Source organism: Rhinatrema bivittatum, unplaced genomic scaffold (genome assembly GCF_901001135.1).
Source record: "Rhinatrema bivittatum unplaced genomic scaffold, aRhiBiv1.1, whole genome shotgun sequence".
Classification (NCBI taxonomy): Eukaryota; Metazoa; Chordata; class Amphibia; order Gymnophiona; family Rhinatrematidae; genus Rhinatrema; species Rhinatrema bivittatum.
This window is the reverse complement of record NW_021821031.1, coordinates 47,449-69,393: the sequence shown is the minus strand read 5'-3', so window position 1 is coordinate 69,393 and position 21,945 is coordinate 47,449. Positions and strand designations below refer to the sequence as shown.

General features: G+C 41.9%; 1 protein-coding gene across 1 annotated transcript in view; it reads left to right on the top strand.

Moving 5' to 3' along the window:
- LOC115082383 (neprilysin-like) overlaps positions 1–21,945 on the top strand; it is an 86,826-nt gene that overhangs the window by 17,834 nt on the left and 47,047 nt on the right. The window contains 3 exon segments of the mRNA XM_029586609.1: positions 83–148; positions 8,123–8,257; positions 11,870–11,971. Of these exon segments, the coding sequence (XP_029442469.1) occupies positions 83–148; positions 8,123–8,257; positions 11,870–11,971 (303 nt within the window).

The following is a 21,945-nucleotide window of genomic DNA, read 5'->3' as shown; positions in this document are numbered from 1 at the left end:
ATGAATTATGAATGATCAGTATTAGAAAACTCAGATCTTACAGCAGCATTATATGTTTCTTTTTTTTTTTTTCTTTCTGAAGATTGACCAGCCAAGCCTTGGACTCCCTTCTCGTGACTATTATGAATGTAGTGGTGCATATAAGGAGGTAAGTCTTGTCCTAGAAGTAAAAGCTCTTGTTTGCAAATGAGCAGCGGATCACCATGTCTACATCTGCCATTCAAATTTACTTTGCATATTAAATTTCAGCTGCAGTTACCATTTTCTTTTCTAAAAAATTGAACATTGCTGAATAAATCTGTTGGCCCAAATAATTAGACATTTGTATCCTAGTGCTCCAGTACATGCTACTGAAGAAAAGTAACTAGACAGTACTGAAAAATGAGCAGCAGGTGTCCAGCTGCAGATTACAATATGGCAGGCGCTGAGGCTGGAAGTGTAACCACTTCATAGCTCATCAGAAAGTTTACTGGAATTTTTCAGGATTTGCTGGAGCTTTCCATTCATTACGTAATTACAGTAAGCGGTCACGTTACTGCAGATTCCAACCAAATGAAGACCACACGGAGCAAAAATGCAGGCAACTGCATCAAAATGTTTGAGACCTGGAGTGAATGGTTTAGCTTTATATGGACTCCCTTCCATGAACAATTAGCCTCTTGGGGCAAAAATGTGATGTGCAGTATTGTGGGAAGACTCTGTTAATGCATACATTATCCGGTGCCATTGTAAGCAGGCCTGCCAAGTGACCCACTTCCTTTCAATCATTCCTGGTCTTTCAGCTGTGGCATTTGTTGTCCTGTCTGCGGGTATCAAAATACATCAGGAGGCAGCTGTCACAAAGCCCAAGCAGGGCTAGAGGCTTCCTCCAGAATCCGGGTGGCTTTGCAGCTCTCCCTAAGCAAAGAACAGTTAAGGGTAGTAGGAGCTGTTGGTGAGGCAGAGGGATTTGAGATCAGCCTGAATGTTAGCTTCAGATGCTGCTTCTGCTTACTTGTTTGCCCTGGCATTGAAAGGATGATTTGTCGAACACTATTGAGGGTTGCTTTGTTTGTTTGTTTTTTTCCTTTTTTTTCCCCCTCTTATTTGTTCTCATGATTTGGATATTCACCACAATATTGGTAGACTATTTAGCCATGGATAATTTATCTTTTTTCCTTCAGTTTGAAATAATCTTAAAGAGTTTCCATTTAAATTTCTTTTGCCCTAGGCTTTATTTCTATATAGGTGTGTTGCTTGTTGTAATAAAAAAAAAGCCTAAATAAATAAACAGATAGATAGATAAAGAAATAAATAATCAAATATTGTGTCCTCACCTAACCTACATACGGCCAACGTATGCATGTGGAGAAAGCCTGGGCATGCTTTTAGCTGGACAGAAGTGAGCAAATTTTAGTCAAGGAAATCTAGGCACATTAATCCATTTTTAAGATGGATAGATTGCTTTGAAAATTGCTCTTTCCTGTGTAAAATGGATCATTTACATTTTTCTTGCTATTTTAAGGTAATCTTTTATTATCTGTTCTTCAAGATGGTGCTTTATAGATTGTGCTTATGTGCCTTGTGGTGCATTTTTTTTCTTTATTTATTGAGTTTTAGTCATAACAAAGCATCCATTTAGTGATAGAAACAGATGTGAAAAACAAACAAACAGATACGTAAGCAATAATAATAATTAAGAAACAGAAACTTCTACTTTAGACCCCAAATAAAAAAATGTAGGGGGAGGAGAAGAAAATATTGGAGAAAATATATAGGACATGTAAAATTAGGATAATGACGTAGCCTAACAAATCCCGGTCCATTATGTAATAGATGGCTAATTAGAAACACCAGTGCGAATCATCAACTTCTTAGAATCAACAAAGGCTTTTAGCTGTTCCGGTACATAAAAAAAGCAGAACAATCATTGTCATATCTCACGATGCATTTGCAAGGGCACCTCAAGAAGAAAGTTGCACCCACTCCTAGGGTCCTTTCCTGTGTCATCTTAGAAAGATCTGGAAATATTCTAACTTTTTGTCCCATAAACAGAGCATTAGAATTCTTAAAATAACTTTTCATAACTGAAAGATCATATTCAGTAAAAAAAGGAGACCAATAAGGTAGCTCTCTCAGAGATTTCATAATCAGAGGATGCAAGGAAGGCAGTCAGATTAGCACTCAGTTGAAGAACAAGATTTCTTCACAGAGAGGGTAGTGGATGCCTGGAATGCCCTTCCGGAGGAAGTGGTGAAGACTAAAACTGGAAAGGATTTCAAAGAGGAATGGGATAAACGCTGTGGATCCATAAAGGCTAGAAGATGGGAATGAAGAGAAGAGCCATGGGGGTGGCTTGCTGGAATGGAGGCTACTACCTGGTGATTACTACTCTTACTCAATAAGCCTTCACACGGTTAATGCAATGCCAACATTGCTCTCTGCTTCAACGGCAAGGGGAAATGTGGAAAAGAGTATTTGCATTCAGACAACAACCAACAAGGACTGAACTACACAGTCTAGGTATACAAATAAGCATGGGGGTAGCTTGCTTATTGCTGCAGTTACTACCCTAAACCAGTTAAGCCTGATACTTCACTTTGAATGCATATACAGCGTTATTCTCTGCTTCAACAGCAGGGAGAAATGTGAAAAAGAGGATTTATATTCAGACAACATCCAACAAGGCATGGATCTGTGCAGTCTGGGTAAACAAGCATCAGGGTAACTTGCTTGATGCAGCGGTTACTATTCATAACCATTAAGCCTTATGCTCACCTTTGATGCAACTCCTACATTACTCTCTGCATCAATGACAGGGGATGGTAGGAAATTTGAATCAAACAGTTACCAACAAGGGCCCGGAACTTGGTGGTCGGTGAAACAGATAAGTATGGGAAAATAAGTGTTGGAGCTTACTGGGCAGACTAGATGGGCCGATTGGTCTTTTTCTGCCATCATTTCTATGTTTCTATGGCAAAAAATATATTTTATCCATGGTGGGGGTAGAATTTATCCAAAAGATATCATTTTAAATGTAGGATTTTCACCCACCACTCGTGGAAAATCTAACAAGCGCAGATTCAAATGTCGCAGTTTATTTTCAATATGTTCATATCTTCTGCTCAAGGCATTACAATCTTGAATAACAGATTGCACTCTTTTAAGAGATTGACTTCCACTTCTTTAATTTTACCCAACAACTCCTGATATTGAGAGGTTCAATTCTTGGAAATGCTTTCAACTTGATGAGAAACAACAGTTACCTTGCATCACAAGAAGTAAAGGCTTTCCCAAGGTGAACCATGAGATCCCACAAAGAGTCTAAAGTGACTACTGCCAGTTTCTCTGGAGATGAAAACCCCTCTGGACTGAAGGTCCAGAGGAGAGAGACAGGCTTCCTCCTCAGACACGATAGAAATCGTGCCTTGTCCAAGTGCACCAGAAATGCAGCCAACTGATAATGGAAACATTGGCAGTGAGGCTTGAAATGCCGCTACTCCCTCTTTTCTGGTGACGAGCTGAACCTCGCTGGGACCCGCTTCCGATACCTCAGTGACAGAGCCTCTTACCACCAGAGGCAGCCGGTCATCGAGGGGGCTAAGAGATGTAATATCCACAGCTGAGGTAAGCTCTCCAACGACGACCTCAGCAACGGGAGCCAAACCCTTTTCCGGAGCGGGGTGCAAGCATTGTTGAATAGTAAGTTGCCTTGAGGGGAGAGTGGGCTCCCAGGGAAAGAGCCTAACTCTTCCTTTACATTTAGGAGGCATAAAAGTCACAGAGGCAAAAGTTAGAAGCAAAATAGTCGAGGCAATAACGGGGCAGCATACAAGCTTGCAGTCAGGCCTCCATCTTGTGGTGCATTTTTAATGCATCGGTATCTACTTATTGGGGAGGGGGGTGCAGCTTTGTCTACATTGGAACAAAGAGCATGCATAATTCTAACCTATGGGCTTTGCACAAGTTCTTCAAAGTGAAAGTATGCATATGTTTTCACTTTGAAACTTGCTGTTGGTGCAAAGAACCCATGTACATTTGCACCTACTTTTTGTGTAGGCAGAATTTTGCGGGAAAGATTTGTGCAAAGATTTGAAGGGGCCATTTACATGTGTGCACATTTCCTCTCCCAACCTATACACAACACTGGAAAAGTCTCCCCTGAGGAGCAATGAATGGACTTGTAGCCATATTGAAGGAGGGTCTGATCACTGATAAGCAAAAGTTCCAAGCTTTTTAGCCACATTGTTTGTTTTGAAAATTATCCTCCCCATTTTAAAGGCGCCAATCTAAAGTCTACACTTAAACAACTGAAATCCAGTACCATGGGTGGATTCTAAACACTTCTCAAATAACTAGAAAAATATAAGTATTTGAAACCATAGTACAATGGGAAAAAGTTGATTAAAAAAGCTGGTGATTAAAACAAAGAAATAAGATGACTCATTTCTATTTCTTTGTTATTTAATTTCTAATCAGATATTAATACAGTGGCTCCCAAATCTGTTATAGTGACCCCACAAAGCCAGTTGGGTTTTCAGGATATCCACAATGAATATCCTGAAGATAAATGTACATATGGGAGGTAATTTTCCAAGAGTTACATGCATAAAAATTATCACATAAGTAGCCTGCACTCTTGCAATTGTTATTTTATACATGTTGAAAGTACGCGTCCACTTTGCATTTTGCACGCACATATACTGGAGTAAAAATGGTAGTCTAGGGGCATTCTGGGGCAGGGTAAACAGTTACGTGCCTAAATTGCTATTTTAAAACACATTTGCACGTATTCATTTGGCAACTTACTCACATAATTTTACACTCGCTAATTATCTTGCAGAATTAATTAATTAATTAGTTTATTTACTTATTTTTTAATACGTTTTTATAGACCATCATTCGGACTGTACCATCATCACGGTTTACATAAATAATTAGTTAAAAAATTAAATGAAATAAAACAAGATACAATCTTAGTAAAACAGTTATCACAAAATAAAGGGGCAATCAAGGGGGTGCACCTTGTATGCACCGATGCCTGCGGACTTCCCCCGTTCCCTTCCCACCCCTTCCCCCTAGCCCTACTCTAACCTCCCCCAATTTCTTATCTCACCTTTTAGGTTGCACGCGCCGGCAGCCTGCCGGCATGCGATCCTCCGACACAGCGGCAAATGGCTACTGTGTCGGAGGCCTCTGGCCCCGCCCCTGCCCCAGACCACCCCTTTAGTAAAGCCCCGGGTCTTAGACGCATCCCGGGGCTTTACACGCGTCGCCAGGCCTTTATAAAATAGGCCCGGCGCGTGTAAGGCACTCTATGCGCTTAAATCCACTGGATTTACACGCGTAGAGCTTTTAAAATCTGGCCCTTATTTTATAATATGTGCATATATACTACATACGGATTATAAAATACTGTCGTAGATCTACGTGTGGCCATATATGCAGTCATAGTTTTGAAAGCTATCACCATACTGTACTTGGTTGTCAGTGTATACAAATTTAATTCAAGTGTATTCATTGTGGATACTCTGAAAATCTGACTGGTTCTGAAGTAACCAGGACAGGTTTGGGAATGTTATGACTTGTGAAAGTGTGAATCCTGGGCCGAGGTGAGAGGTGTCTCGCCCACAGGGAGGAGCCCTGTGAGCCTCACCATCGGTAGGCTCACAGGGCTCTCAGTGGTGCCAGACACAGCTGTGGAATAGAGTCTTTATTAAGGGAAGAGAAAAGGCACAGCCCGAGGAGCAGAAGGTGCAGTAAAGCAAAGTTCTGAGCAGAGGGGTATACCCAAGGGTGATACCTCCGATGAGAAGATCCGGTAGTGGCCCACAGAGCGGGGTACACCGGAAAGGTGTCCCAGTGGTGGTAATGGGAAGGTAGTCGAGGTGCAGGAACCCCGATGAGGATCCTGAAGTGGGTGGTGCAGAGTGACCTGCAGCGCAGGGTATACCAGAGAGAATCCCACGAAGAGGCTGTTATAGTTGAAGTCCGTAGGATTAAGATACTCACAGGAGATGGTTCCAGGAGAGGTCCCGGGGAGCAGGATAGACAATTCCAAGGCAGAAGGCCCTCCGAGGAGCAGATGACCAAAGATGAGGAAGGGCCCCCGAGGAGCGGGTAACCATAGCGTCTCATGCCAAGTGCAGAGTCTGGAACCGGAAGTCCAAGGATGAAGTAGAATTCAGCAATGAGGAAACTCCTTGCTAACTCGTCAAACCGAAGGGCCAGCCAGTTTAAGTACAATTGATGCATGACATCATCCGGAGGGGACGCCCCTGAAGTTCCCACCATGACGTGTACAAAGGTGGCCCGTGCGTGCGACTAGGTAATTCTTGCAACAAGATGGTGGTTGGCAGCGCGCACGCCGACCCGGGAATGCCAGGCTGGTTGGCAGTGGTTGGTGGAGGCCGCCATTCTTCCCAGAGATGACAAGGCAGCACAGAAAGAGGTGAGCATAAGTGATCGCAGCTGTCTGTGACCGACGGGCGTAACAGGGAACCACTGTATTCATGTTTAGAGATCTTCTCACAGTTAGATTCATACTAATGGGAGCAAATAAGTAAATTAAGTGTAATACGCTGATCCATCAAAACCCTATCCAGGTATCACTGTGAAACATTTAAAATATATATACAGCATTTAAAAGTACAGAATGGGGGAATTTAAAAATCAAGGAGCATATTACTGAAAGTGTACAAACAAAAATTAATGACAAACAAAGGAAGCCTAAGAGCTAGGGATGTGCATTCATTTTGAACGAATGCACAATCCGCAACATATAGGTCCCTATTCGTTGCATTCGTGGGGTTCCGAAACGTATGGCGAACCCCCACGAATGCAATGTATCATTAATGAATAAAACCCCCACCATTCTGACCCCCCCAAGACTTGTCAAAAGTCCCTGTTGGTCCAATGGGGGTCCTGGAGTGATCACTTGCACTCGGGCCGTCGGCTGCCGGTATTCAAAATGGCGCTGATAGTCTTTGCCATTACTATATCACAGGGGCTACCGGTGCCATTGGTCGGCCCCTGTCACATGGTAGGAGCACAAGATGGCGCTGGCCGTCCATTGCTCCTACCATGTGACAGGGGCCGACCAATGGCACCGGTAGCCTCATGACATAGTAAGGGTAAAGGCTATCGGCGCCATTTTGAATACTGGCAGCCGATGGCCCGAGTGCAGGAGATTGCTCCAGGACCCCCGCTGGACCACCAGGGATTTTTGGCAAGCCTTGGGGGGTCAGGAGGGTGGGGGGTTGTAGTTAATTAAATTTAAAGGGTTGGGATGGGGTTTTATTCAACTTTAATGAGAAGCGGGGTCCCCCAAAAACGAATGCAACAAATTTGGGTCCCGACGAATACGAATACCGACTTGGACAAATCTGTCCCTGCAGCATATCCCTACTAAGAGCAGGATGAAAAGAGGAAGCAACAAAACCAAAGAATTAGCATGATAATATGACAATATTGCTATTTAAGCTGTTAATTTGCACTGACCCATATTCTTTGCAGTTTGCAGTTTGTACCTGAGCTATGGATACTACATATTGCTATTGAATACTTTTGCTTATACTGTGATTACTGTTATTTATTGTTTTATACTTATTATGGTGCAACTTATTATGTTGTATAGTTTGTATTGATGTGGTAGGGGTTTTATTGTAATGATGATAGGAGATAGTGTTATTGTTTAGTTATGCAATGCAGCTTACAACTTCTCTAGTGAAAGTAGGGATGTGCTAGGTCTGTGCCAAATGATTTTTTTTGGTATTTATAATATTATGCTATAGTGGTATATTATATTTTTTATATAAACCACTTTGGATCCCTATTTTGGGGGAATAAGGCAGTTTATAAAATAGAACAGAAGAGTAAGTCTCATTTCCGTCTTCATAAAATGTATTACAAACTGCAAAGACCAGTTTCTCCAAGACTAATACAGCTAGTTGGACTCGGCACTGCAGCACAGAACAAGATATTTCTACAGTTTGTCTGCCAGTATTGAAGCAATGTAAAATTTTATAGTGGGGAAGATTATCTCTGAAAGAACAGCAATTCATGTAAAATAAAATGCATTTTTGAGGCATTTTGCATGTGTTTTTTAAAGCTTGTTAACTTCTGTTTGCATTTTTCCTTACAGGCATGCACAGCTTACGTAAATTTCATGGTTGCTGTGGCTAAACTTATCCGCCAGGAAAGAAATCTTACATCAAATGAAACCCAGATCAGAGCTGAATTGGAAAATGTTATTGCGTTAGAGAAAGAAATTGCCAATGTAATTAAATCTTTCTCTTTCTTTAAGATGTTTACAAATGCTTCTAACATTTCGATCTGAAGTCACTTTATTTTCCATAGCTTCATCTACCTACCAAGATAGTAAGTTTCTTGGGGTTGTCATTTACTGTATTAAAATGTAGATACTTATACAGTGCTGAGTAGAGTACACTGCCAATATCCAACATAAGGAAAATAATGGGGCAGATTTGAAAAGCCCTACGTGCGCCGGGCCTATTTTCAAAAGGCCCGGTGGCGCGCGTAAAGCCCCGGGACGCGTGTAAGTCCTGGGGCTTGAAAAAATGGGCGGTCTGGGGGTGGAGCGGGGGCGTGACTAGAGGCCGCCCCCGCTCCACTGGGCCGGGAGATCGCTTGCCGGCAGTTGGCTGGCGCGCGCAAGTTCCGCCTGCCTCTGGCAGGCGGAACTTGTCAGATAGAGGTATGGGGGGGGGGGTGTTTCAGGCTGGGGGGTGGAACAGGTATGGGAAGGGAGGGGAAGGTGGAGGGGGAAAGGAAAGTTCGGAGGGGAAAGGAAAGTTCGGAGTGGCCTCGGAGGGGAAGGGAAAGTTCGGAGGGGAAAGGAAAGTTCGGAGCGGCCTCGGAGGGAACGGGGAAAGCCAGCTGGTCTCCCCGAGGGCTCGGCGCGCACAAGGTGCACTAGTGTGCACCCCCTTGCGCGCGCCGACCCCTGATTTTATAACATGCGCTCGGCTGCGCGCGCATGTTATAAAATCGTGCGTACATTTGAGCGCGCCGGGTATTGTGCACAAATGTAAGCCGCGTGCGTACATTTTAAAATCTGCCCCAATATGTTCTTGGTGTTTCAGCTATAAGTTTAAATAAAAATACCCAATTGCTAAACTTTCATTTAAATCAAAGGTTATTTTAATTTAAAAACTAAGTAGTAAATACATAAATGAATAATACAGAAAGACCAATAAAAATTATCAACCAACACCCAACATGGTCCTGTTTCAGTAGATTGCCTACATCAGGGGTGAAATCTAAATGATCTTATTTAAGCTGAGGTGTCCAAAACAATCACAAAACATACATTAGAGGACACAAAAAAAATGTAAAAATGTAAAATTCAAAGTCCACTTTTAGAGTCTGACATGACTGCTTTATCTGATTACAGGCTGGTTGTCCCCATAATGTGTTCCTCCTTTTTATTGGAGTCATGTGGATTCATGCAGTCTGTCTTGAAACAGCTCCAGAAGATGATGGTCAAATGATGTAAACAAACAAATAGAAAATTTTACAGCAATATAATACAGAGAAATCATAAATCTAAATAGATTTAAAAAAATCAGGGAAAACCATACCAAGAAAATAATTGATAAAAATATAAAGAAGAATAAAGTTCTAATATTGATATAACTAAAATAAATAGAATCTATCAATGATAAATATTATACAAAATAAAAATACAAAGATATAGAAATAAAGCAAAAAAAAAAATAGATGTAGATTTTAAAAGCCCTGATCATGCAAAAATGACCACATAAGCGCGTAAGTGGGCTGCACACATTTTAAATAGCCAGGAAGGGCGTGTGTACATTGAGGTACTGCCGCAGGTGGGAAGACTTTTGCCAGCGGCCCTGTTGGGTTTTTTTCATTGGTCGTTGGCAGGAGAGTTAGTGTCGGTAGCCCCTCTGGGCCTTTTTCTCGGCCCTGGTTGGGAGGATTGGGGCAGATCCTTTCCAGGCCTCTTCTTCTATTGCTTGTTTGCAGGCTGTGGGAGCTGGGGACACTTTCTGCCGGCACTGCCTTGCAATTTTGCACCATGCCCAGCCCGTGGTTCTACAATTAGTCAGGGGCTGGGCATGGTGCAAAATTGCAAGGCAGCGCCGGCAGAAAGTGTCCCCAGCTCTCGAAGCCCGCAGACAACTCTGTGGTGCCTGCAGTCTGGCGGTTGTCAAATTAGGCAGGGCAGGAGCTGTGGGAGACCATGTGACTAGGCAGAAAGGCCCACTGGGGCATGCCCGATCCCCCGATAGGCCAATGCGCCCCTGGTCTCCTCCTTTTACCTCTTTGGCCATCCTTTCTTCCGCTTGACCTTTTGCTTTCCTTAATTCTTTCTTCATCTCCTTCAGTTTTAACAGATATTCTTCTCTGTGTTCCTTTTTTTGGGATCCTTTGTACTTCTTGAATGCTGTTCTTTTTGTCTTTATTTTTTCAGCCACTTCCTTAGAGAACCAGATCGGTTTCTTTTTCCTCTTACTCTTGTTTACTTTTCTAACATATAGAGTTGTTGCCTTTGTATTTTGTCTGCATTGTTATGGTGGGGTTTAGGTGAACTGGAGGAGAGTCTAAGTGACATGGTGGAGGTTTGGGTGAACTGGTGGATAGAAGTATCTGCTCAAGTAAATATTTCAAAAATGGGGTAGGTGCATACTGTATATCCAACTTTATAAAATACCTGTCTATGCATAAATTCTGGGTTATTGCACACTCATGTTACAACTATTTAGCATGTAAAATATATACGTCAACTTCTACAAAATGGGTGTAAAAACTATGCAGATCCCATACATATATATATGATTACAGTACCTGAATGTGATCTGCTGTGAAGTGCTGAAAGGTGGAATAGAAATAATAAAATAAAATAAAAATAAGAAATGGGTTATTTTATAGACTTGGTGGCTCCTACCAAGCAATTTATAAAATCCTGGTGTAACTTTAGGCACTTCATATTATGTGTGTATGTACTCACTTACGCACACTTGAAAATTACCCTCCGTGGATCCTATATAGCAATAAAAATGTGGCCATCTGGGCAGGTTCAATGATGATCATTTTTAAACTGTTAATTCTAATCTCTGTATTGACAAAATGTAATACTTAAGCACTTTTAAGCCTGTGTCTCTGGTTCTATTATCATCTCTTTCAGGTCCATGGTCCCTTATTTACTTTTGGCCACTTTTTTTCCTCCAAAGGCCACCTGCAATAGTCTTGATTTTACTGTTATTCTTCTGGATCCTTGCAGAGAGGTTCTTTGCATGGGTCTTTTCTGCTGGTAATATCCATCCAGAGGAGAAACCACATTCATGTTTGAGGGCTGCAGCTAATGATATTTTGAAAGCTGCATGCATGCCCATACAGATACACATCAGAGACAGTCCCTGCTCCATGGAGCTCACAATCTAGTCAAGGCAACATACACAATAAACGGGGCTATGGGGAAGTGTATTTATTGGAGACAAGTACAGGAACCTTCAGAAGGTTATTCAGGGCAACTTTTGAGGTTACAGGTTAAGATTAGACAGCGAGTGATTTACAGTACCTGTTATAGCTAAAATGTGTTGGTGACGCATACATAAAATGTTATTGGCTTTTCCTCGCCACATGCCTGCTACTAAGAAGGCAGATGTCTACATAATGTGTCCTTTTTCTTTTTGACTGATGCCTGCCATGTATACTGGAACTTATGCATAAAATGCAAAGTTATGAAGCACAAACTTTGAACTCAGGTCCTTGGTGCTTTCATTTTACTCTCATTTGTTTGTTTTGTACTTTCACTTGCACGAGTTTGCAATTGTGCACATGCTTTTACAACCCCTTCCAAAATGATTAACATTACCAAACTGTTTGTGTTTATTTTCTGCAGATAACAGCTAAGCCTGAAGATAGAAATGATCCAATGCTACTATATAACAAAATGACATTAGCAGAAGTCCAAAACAATTTCTCATTGGTTGTCAATGGCCAGGTAAGTAGCAGCTAAAAACATACTTTGCAACTGATCCAATGCTGTGTAAATCATTATTAAAGTAGCACTGGTTAAAACTTTTAAGAACATTTTGAGTCTGAGAGGCTGTACAAACCACACTTGAATAGCTGGCACTGATCCACTTGCAGCATTAAACTGATCAGTTTTGAAACCACAATTTATATCCTTTCAAATAATACACAGTACTAGTTAAAATCCCATGCCTGTTTTGGAATCAAGCCTCTGGTCAGGCTAGCCCATGGAAATTTTTCCACCGGGAATATCTAAGTTCAATGTACTGTATTATGTTACTCAACTTTTATCTTTATCATAGTTGATTTTATTTTGCATGTACAGCAACAATATTATTCTTAATAGAGTAGCTTATCTGCATAATTTAAGTGGAAAATGTTGCTCTCCTTTGAAATAAATAACATCCTTTTCAACATTATTGCTTAGGCTAAATCATTTTGTGAATATCTTACTTAGCATGACTGTTAAGCACTTTAATCTCAGGCTCATAAATCACTTTTCTAAGTAATGATTAAAAAGGAACCTTCACACACTTTAGACTTCACTGCAGGCCGTGTGTGTGAGAGAGAGAGAGAGAGAAAGAGGGCTATGTTGCAGCCTTTACCAGTGGAAGCATTAAATGACATTTTAAGGACTAAACAGAGAAAAGGTGTGATCCCCGACACCTGAAAGAACAACAAAAGAAAACAATCAGCTTTAAGTCAGGCATGCAGTAAAGACAGGATTACATAAAGGAAAAGAGAAGCTGACAAGGAGAATATGCCTTTTTAAGGGCTACATTATAACTCATTGGGGATTGAAAAATCAGGTTCAAAACTAATTATATTCTCTTTAGTCTAGGTGGGTGAAAATCTATTATTGAAAATAGGTGAAGATCCCTTTTGAGGAGAAGTTGAAAGTCGGGAAAATGTAGAGCTAGCTTGATTGAATATACATTACTTGTTCTCGACTAAGTATTGCCATGTTTACTACATTGAGTGAATTACACTCCTAAGTAGAAAGTAGCAGTAAGCTACAAATTTTCGATCCAAATAATCTTGTGTTTTCATGTTAGCATCTATGATTCTTTAGTTGTTAGGCAACATAAAACCTATAGTATCTGCAGAATTAAGCTGTCAGTGTTCAGTATTGTGACAGGGAGGTATAATAAGGAGATTGATATGAGCAACAGGACTCTTGATAGGATTCTCCAACTAACTTAGGACCTGAGTCTCTAAGCATTTTTCCCATAGATACAGAACGGGAGAAAAGCTTTAGTGAATCAGATCCTTAGGTAGCTAGCTAGCTCCTTTTAGGTAGGGGAACTGCTCCTTTAACACAGCAGTAAAGTCCCTGGTTTAAAACTAATAGATTATAAGTTCAAATCCAGAGATCACCAGTTTGGCACTATGGCATGCACAGTAAGTATGGAACCTTCACAAGTATGAATTATTTAATCTTGTTCAGATGAAGTCTGAACTCTCTCCATATGCTTATTGGAGAAAAAAGGCAGACTGCTAGTTTACATCACCCCAACCACCACCAAACCTCCACGGATTCTAAAGTAACCATTCATGGACTTCTCTTTTTTTACTAGCAATAACTTTGTCTCTAACCCCATGATGGGGTTAGAATAAGACTACCAGATTTCAGGTGTGCAAATTTGTGACATTTCTTCCCTATAGTGCCAATAGTGAGCAAGTAATTCATTTGCACAGAGGAGTGGTTATCTGATGGCCTATCCCCATGGAAAATTCAAGTAATCAACTCTCAAAACATACCTAAAAGCACATTCTTTGAAATTTAAAGCGACTAGAAATTTAAAGCGACTAGAATGGGTAAATGTGAATTGGTTATTTACTCTTTCGGATAATAGAAGGACTAGGGGGCACTCCATGAAGTTAGCATGTAGCACATTTAAAACTAATCAGAGAAAGTTCTTTTTCACTCAACGCACAATTAAACTCTGGAATTTGTAGCCAGGGTAAGAGATTAGTGTAGTTGGGTTTAAAAAAGGTTTGGATAAGTTATTGGAGAAGTCTATTACCTGCTATTAATCAAGTTGACTTAGAAATAGCCACTGCTATTGCTAGCATTAGAGGATGGGAAAGACTTCATTTTTGGGTACTTGCCAGGTACTTATAGCCTGGATTGGCCACTGTTGGAAACAGGATGCTGGGCTTGATGGACCCTTGGTCTGACCAAGTATGGCATGTTCTTATGTTAATGCTGATGGGTATGTCCTATACAAGAGAATTAAGTATATACTAGAAAAATTCAAATCATCAACAAAATCCAGCTGTTATCAACATGTAAATTCTAAAACAAATCAATAAAGAATAAAAGGGTAACTTTAAAACATGCAAGTGCGCCCATATACACAACTGAATGGACGCACCTGTGTATACACATGTATTTTATATCATACATACAAATGCAGGTATACAATATAAAATACACGGAAGTCTACCCAACATGTTTGCAAAATCAAAAAACATGTGGCATTATTTTAAACATACCCGCATACATATTGGCTTATCCGGCTAAGTGGTGACAAATATCTGGCATAGTGCTGTGGCGACTTATCTGACTAAGGAGAGCCGAAGATAGCCAGATAAATAAAAGGATTGGATGCCTTGACTAGTTGACTAATCTAAGAACACAGGACAAGACAAAAGCACTAGGTAGAATGGCCTCACTGATAACGTCCAAAACCAAGGAGCTGGATTGGTTGGAGGATCAGTGAAAAGGAGTTGCTGGAACAGAGATGTGTTCCCAGCAACTCAAACGCTGCCTAGCTATATATCACCACAGAACTTTAGCCCTTTGCTTGGTTCTGGATTGGACCTGCTTGCCTATGACCCATACCTGCTCTATTCCTGGACTAGCACATGTGCACCTGTGGACACCCATGCCCATAGTTACATAATAAAATGATGGTAGATAAAGGCCAATTGACTTCCCCACTTGATTTCTACCACTCTGGGTAGATAGGCAAACTGATTCCTAATAGCCAAATTGACACCAGCAGCATCCACCACACACCCCCCATTCAACACTTCCCTGCTCCTACCACAGCTCTTCCATATCTGTCTAAATCATGCTCATTGATAGCATAGAATTATTGGCTGCTTTGTGCAGGTTACCCAATCCTTGTTGTGAGCCTTATATAGCCATATCTATGATTTGAAGGTTATATCCATGGCTGCTTCATACTGGTTACACCAGTCTTCTTGAAAGCTTAATGATGCCATACCTCTGAGGGTTTTAACCATTTCATGCTGTTTACCACAGCCTTTTTGGACACCCGATGCAATTGTACCACCATTCTCTGCCTCTTGGCTTGTATTTTCCCCTCTTTGACACTCCAAATTTTATGTAGAATATGAGAGCAGATGAGGACCATAATCCCCTTCTTATTTGCCCAGGGATTGGTCCTGGAGATGAACCTAGTCAACATCTTTGAGAATATTTCAGAGGGGAAGTTGACATTGTTATCCACAGAAATGGAGAAAGGGGAAGGTAGGTGGGTTTGGGGGAAAAGATAAGTGCTGTCTTGGTCATTTTAAATTTAAAGTGGTGGTGGTGGGACATCCGGGTGGAAATGTCAGAGAAGCAGGCTGAGATTTGGTACCAGGTTCCTGATGAAATTTCTGGTGTAGTCAGATAGTACGCAAAACCATGGGAGATCAGAGCACCAATAGAATGAGAAAAGAGGGCTTAGGACATAGCCATGAGACACATCAATTGATAGTGGGTCACTGGGTAACAGTAGAGGAGGATCTACCAGAGGTCACATTGAAAGTGCAATGGGACAGGCTAGAATAGAACACAACAAAACGGATTCCTGACAGGACAGGACAGATTATTAGGGAGTAGATGGTGTGCAGCAGTGTCAAAAGCATTAAATTGGTCAAAGAGGATTAGGATCAAGTAAAGACCCTTGGCTTTGGCCACGAACAGGTCATTAGAGATTTTAGCAAGGCGGTTTCTGTGGAATATAGAGAGTAAAAGACAGATTGAATTAAGAATGGTTTGAGATGAAAGAAAGCGAAGACAGTGGAGATGAAAGGAGTGCCAGTGGAAGTGATATTGACACTTAATCTCTCTCTCTCTCTCTTTCTCTCTCTCTCAAATTGCACACAACAAACAACCCAAGCTCCTCAAAGAAATACATACCCTAAAATGGAAAACGCCCTCTAGCTCCATGCCTCACTTGTGCCACTTCTCATCTTGTCCGTCCTTTCAAAACTGCCACCCTTAAAAGCTACTCTGCCACCCTGCGCACTTCCGGTGCCCTAGGCCACCACCTACCCCACCTAATGCTTCCACCAGCCCTGGATGAATGGTACATTCAAGTAGTTTGAATGTGAAAAGGAGGAAAGAGATGGGACAATAGATGGGAAGATAGGATCAAGTGAGGGTTTTTTGAAGAGTAGTATAATTGCTGCATGTTTGAAGGCAGCCAGATTGTGACAGATAGAGGGATGACTGCAGGGAAAATAGAGCAGAACGGCTGGGTGGGAATAGGTCAGAGGAGCATGCAGGAGGAGAAAAGATCACCAAAATTCCTTCTCTGTGATTTCAGAAAAGAAGGAGAGGGTGACAGGTGCCAAAAAACAGGAGGATAATAGGAGTGAAGGAAGTGACCTGGTAGACAACTCCAGATTAATTTTGTGAACTTTGTGAACTTTGTCATAGAAATAGTCATAATCTGGGCAGTGAGTGAAGGAGGAGGCAGTTTGAGGAGGGAGTTGAGTGTGGCATAAAGATGGCAAGGGAGTTTATCAGTATTCTTGCTTAGCAATAGAAACAGAAGACTGGAAGAAGGTCAGCATGAATTTGAAATATATGAAGTTGGCATAGCCATGGAATTTTAGCCAGAATCAGAACAAATACAGGAAAATAGGAAGCAAATTCTGGTGGTGAGTCAAGACTGGAGTTTGGTACACTTGACAGAAACATGATGGCAGAAAAAGACCATATGGCCCATCTAGTCTGTCCATCTGTCTAATTTATCTAGCCCTTACAATTCCCATCACTCTCTCAGAGATCTCCATGCATTTGTCACATGCTTTCTTGAATCGGGAAGGGATAGGGCAAGCGCAACTGAACCGAAAGTGAGTATAGTGTTATAAAAGGAAACTGCCTTATCAACAGATTCTGATAATATAGTGAAGGAGACTAGGGATGAGATAATAATGGAGAGAGAACAACATTCAATACCCTGGTGATTCCTAAAGATGGTGGTGATGACTGGGCAAACCTGTGGAGAAAAGTGGTTAAATGTGAAATTTATCAGATGATGGTCAGAAAATGGAAGAAGCTTAAGAGACAGCAGCTGAAAGAAAGAGCTAGGACAAGGGGCAGAAGAGCAGAGGTGGAGGTCAATGAGGAGATTAAAGCAAGGAGCTTTGAGGCATATGAGTCAGAGGGGTCATCAGTTGGGAAGAAAGTCCCCCAAGAATAAGGGAAGGGGGAGATAATTCAAGGAAAAAGGAAATCCAGGGGTCAAAATCAGTAAGAAAGGAAGCAGGGGGTCAATAAATGAAAACTATCTGGAGAGGTAGTGGGGCGAATAGGCAGATGAATTGGACTTTGAAGGAAATAAAAGGAGTGGGTTTAAGGTGGAGGTGGAGAAGATAAACTCCACGACAGAGTGCAGCAACTCAGCGGAAAGGCCAACTCAGTCAAGGTGAGAAGGTGAAGATTATGAGAGACAGAGGTCATGAATGCAGGCAAGCTTATTAGTAATAGAATAGGCATTCCCAGGGCCGGTGCTAGGTCTTTTGCTGCCCTGTGCGAACAATTACTGTGCTGCCCTCCCCCACATGATTCATTCAGTCTCTGTCCTGGCCCATCAAATAAAGCCCAGCTCCCTCTTACAATCTATATTTTTAAAAACTGATAACGCCCCCACCCCCTCATCTCGGTCACATACGCAAAACACGGACAGAACCTCACCAAATACAGAATGAAGAGTATCAAAAGTATAAAGTAGAAACATGCTGAGAAGAACTGAACTGGAACCCACAACAAGCCAACCTCTACATGCAGAGCAAGAATGTAAAAACAGGAACATTACCATTCTTCATAAAACATTAAATAATAAAATCAAGAAATATAAAACATCAGTCATAATAGTAAAATCACATTCGTAAAAAGAATAAATATTTCAAACCAGTTAATGAATAAGAGTATCCAAAATTTCCCAAACTCTAATAAAATATTTCAAAACATCTGATGAATAAAAAATACAATAATTAAAAAATGTTCTATTTCCCCCAAAATTAAATATTTCAAAAGAGCAGAAACATCAAATTACTCCCAATAATTAAAACTAATAAGGATTTAAAATGCTCTCCATACCTGGTATCTTTTGATTTCCAGTCACCCTGAGATCATTGTGGATTGGGGAAGGAAGGGCTGTACAAATTTTTATCTTCCCTCTCACACATGCACAATAACACATTCATTCTCTCACACATTCTCTCTTTCACATACATAGGCTCCTTCTCCCTCACAGATACATTATGTATGTGTTATATGTGTGTGTGCCTGTGAGAGCCTTTATGTGACACATAGACTCTCACAAGCAGACACACAAGTACACAGGCTCTCAGATACATATGTGCTCACATAGACACATAGGCTGTCACACACACACACACACACATAGACTTCAAATAGACACACAAACACACACATAGGCTCTCACACACACATATGTGCTCACATAGACACATAGGCTGTCACACAGACACACACACACATAGACTGTCAAATAGACACACTCAAACACACACATAGGCTCTCACACAGACACATATGCACTCGTACAGACACATAGGCGGTCACACAGACACACACACACTCACATACATAGGCTCTCACACAGACACACACAGATGCTCTCACATAGACACATACACACATGCTCTTACAGACACACACAGGCTTTCACTCACTCACACACACATACAAACTCACACAAATATATACCTTGTCTCCTATTGTCATCTGGTTGTGGTGAGATGAGCTTCACCACAGTCCAACGGCCTTCCTGCTTGGGGGGAGGAGCGGACGTTGTGCGCAGGCACAAGTGCACACAAAAATATGGGGCCTCTCCTTCAGCCGCCGGCAGGTTGAGCTCTGCTGGCAACCTCTCTCCTTCCTCACCACCAGTGCAACTTAACCGCCACTGGCCTCTCTCCTTCTTCAGTCGCCGGTGCCCTGCGGCCTCTCTCCTTCCTTGCCACCAGTGGGACTTAACCTCAGCAGCGAGGATGGAGAGAGACCACAGGCCGCCGGCAGCTGAAGAAGGAAAGAGGCCGCCAGCGGAGCTCAACCCGCCGGTGGCCTTCTTCAGCTGCCGATGGGTTGAAGTCTGCTGGTGGCCCTGCAGCCTCTCCTGCTGCCGCTGGCCCAGCGCCCCCAGGTGTGCCGCTCTGTGGAAATGCATGGTATGCACACCTGGTCGTGCCAGGCCTGGGCGTTCCACGGGGAATGTGAGAAAATGAGAGAAGGAGGACAGAGGAGAGGATAAAGGTAAGGTTGAGGGATAACAGTTTGATGTGCACAGATAGAGTAACAGTTGCCTTGAAGGGCCAGGATTGGGATTGGTATCGCAGGCTGAAAGAAGGAGGGAGAGGAGGAGCAGGAGAATATGTAGAAGAGGGATGATGACAGTAATGAGGATGAGATGTCCTCAGGGAGAGTGGAGATGGCCAGATGAGAGGAAGAAGCCTTTGACGCTCAAGACCAGTGCACAGGGTAGAAGACAAATAGCTGAAGAGGCAAACAATGTAGAGAATAGGTAAAGTGGACTTGATATTTGTAGTGGCTTGCAGTAAGGAATAAAATTAGGGACAATTAATATCAGGAAGAAAAAAATGTAGTGAAACCTTAGTTCAGGAGAGGAATTGTTGGCTCCCTATTGCCAAAATCAAAGCTGATCTGTTTGTAGCTGTTACTTAGTATAACCTGGAAATAAACACCTAGATCCCATACCAGACCTGCTTATCTGTCTGTTCCTCAGGAACCTGTGAGTTTTCCCTCTTCAGCAGACCTGATATCAATTAATACCAAGCTCTTAGAAGACACAAAGGTGTAGTCTGTTATTTCTTTATTAGTTAAATAATGTTTTGTTCGTTGCTCACCAATAGTGATACATTCAAGAACTCACTTAAGCAATGTTTCATTTCAGTTCTAGCAGTTCATTAAAGCACCTAGTCTTATCATATTGCTACTGTTCAGTATATCAAAATATGTAAATTCCATTCAGAGCTGTGGTGGGACAGAAAACGGCAGCCCAGAAATGAATATATTCAGACTCAGACTGTCAACACAGCATTACTATAATTACTGCTTCTCAGGATACTTGAGGAACAAAACAGAAGAGCCCACAAGAAGGTCTGGTTCCACTTTCATGTCCTGTAGAGCAAGGATCAAGTTTAGCCCTAAAAAATATCACCTTGCAACCCTAAAAAGAAAAATAGGTTAGGTAGTACGACTGTTGTAGAGAGCTCACAGTGCAAGTATTTTTTCATACCAAAAAACAAACAAAGCAATTTATAGTCCTCCATTTTCTCCTGAAAGGAACATATCCTATTCCTCACTGAAGATTCCCGAGCAGTGCAAGGGCAGCAGAAAAATATCAGAGGTGCCCCCTGGCCAGATTATATATAATCGATGATGTGGTACTGAGTGACTATAATATAGACCAAGACAACTATTAGTTAGCTTTAAAGCAAAGACATTGCGGGGAAAGCTTCTCTGTAATTTGTGTGAAAATGCCCTGCAGTTGCCTAATGGGTTGGGTCGTGGCAGGACTGCCCATTTACTTTAAACTGTTACAAAATAGTTTGTCCTAACCCAGCATTTTGACCAGGATGTAATTATATCGTAAGCACTGTTCTGTCTCTTTGTATTGTAAAGGGGAGGGTCAGAACGGTGTTGCCTCCTACTGACTTTTGTGGGGTAGATTTTATAAAAGTACGCCCTCCAGGCGCAAACAAAAGTACGCCGGATTTTAATAGATACATGTGTAGCCGCGCGTATCTTTTAAAATCCGGGGTCGGCGCGCGCAAGGCTGCGCAAAATCGGCAGGCCGCGCGCGCCGAGCCGAGCCACGCAGCCTGCCTTCGTTCCCTCCGAGGCCGCTCTGAAATTGGAGCAGCCTTGGAGGGAACTTTCCTTCCACCCCCTGCATCTTCCCCTCCCTTCCCCTCCCTTGCCCTAACTAATTCCCCACCCCCCCCACCCCCTACCTTTATCGCGAAAGTTATACCTGCCCAACTTTCAAAAAACATCTGTGGTCCATTGCTCGACTTCACAAAGTCCACTCTGCTTCATCTTCTTCTCCCAGGATAGAGGCTTCTGTGAAGAGGTCTCCAGCCTCTCCTCTAGAGGAAATCTTTGAAATTCCCATGTCACCAGTGACGGATTTAGTTATCTAGCATCCTCAGACACTGTTGGTGCTGTCACCCCCCCCCCCCCCCCATCCCCCCTATCCCCCCAATCGTCCCTTACCTCCCATCCCCCCACCCCCACAACAGGGAGCAGACCTGTGCACTCTCAGTTGTGCAATTTCAGTTTTGGTTCCCTTTAGGGAAAAGGGTAGAACATTGTGAAATTACTGATAAGATTGTGCAAAAATTATACTAAGCCATATCACACTGTACAGAGCTTTCTATTCAATATATTATACACACACACACACACACATATATATATATATATATATATATATATAATTTTATTTATCTACTTATATTCTGCCTTTCAGGCACTTCAAAGAAGATTACATTCAGATACTGTAGGTATTTCCATATAGATATCCGGTATGGGGATAATTTTGCAAATGTCCACATAGATTCAAAGTCAATTACCCATAGACTTTGTAATTTTCAAAGGGAAAGTATGCTAATTTGTGAGGGTAGCTTTTCTGAGGGACAATACAC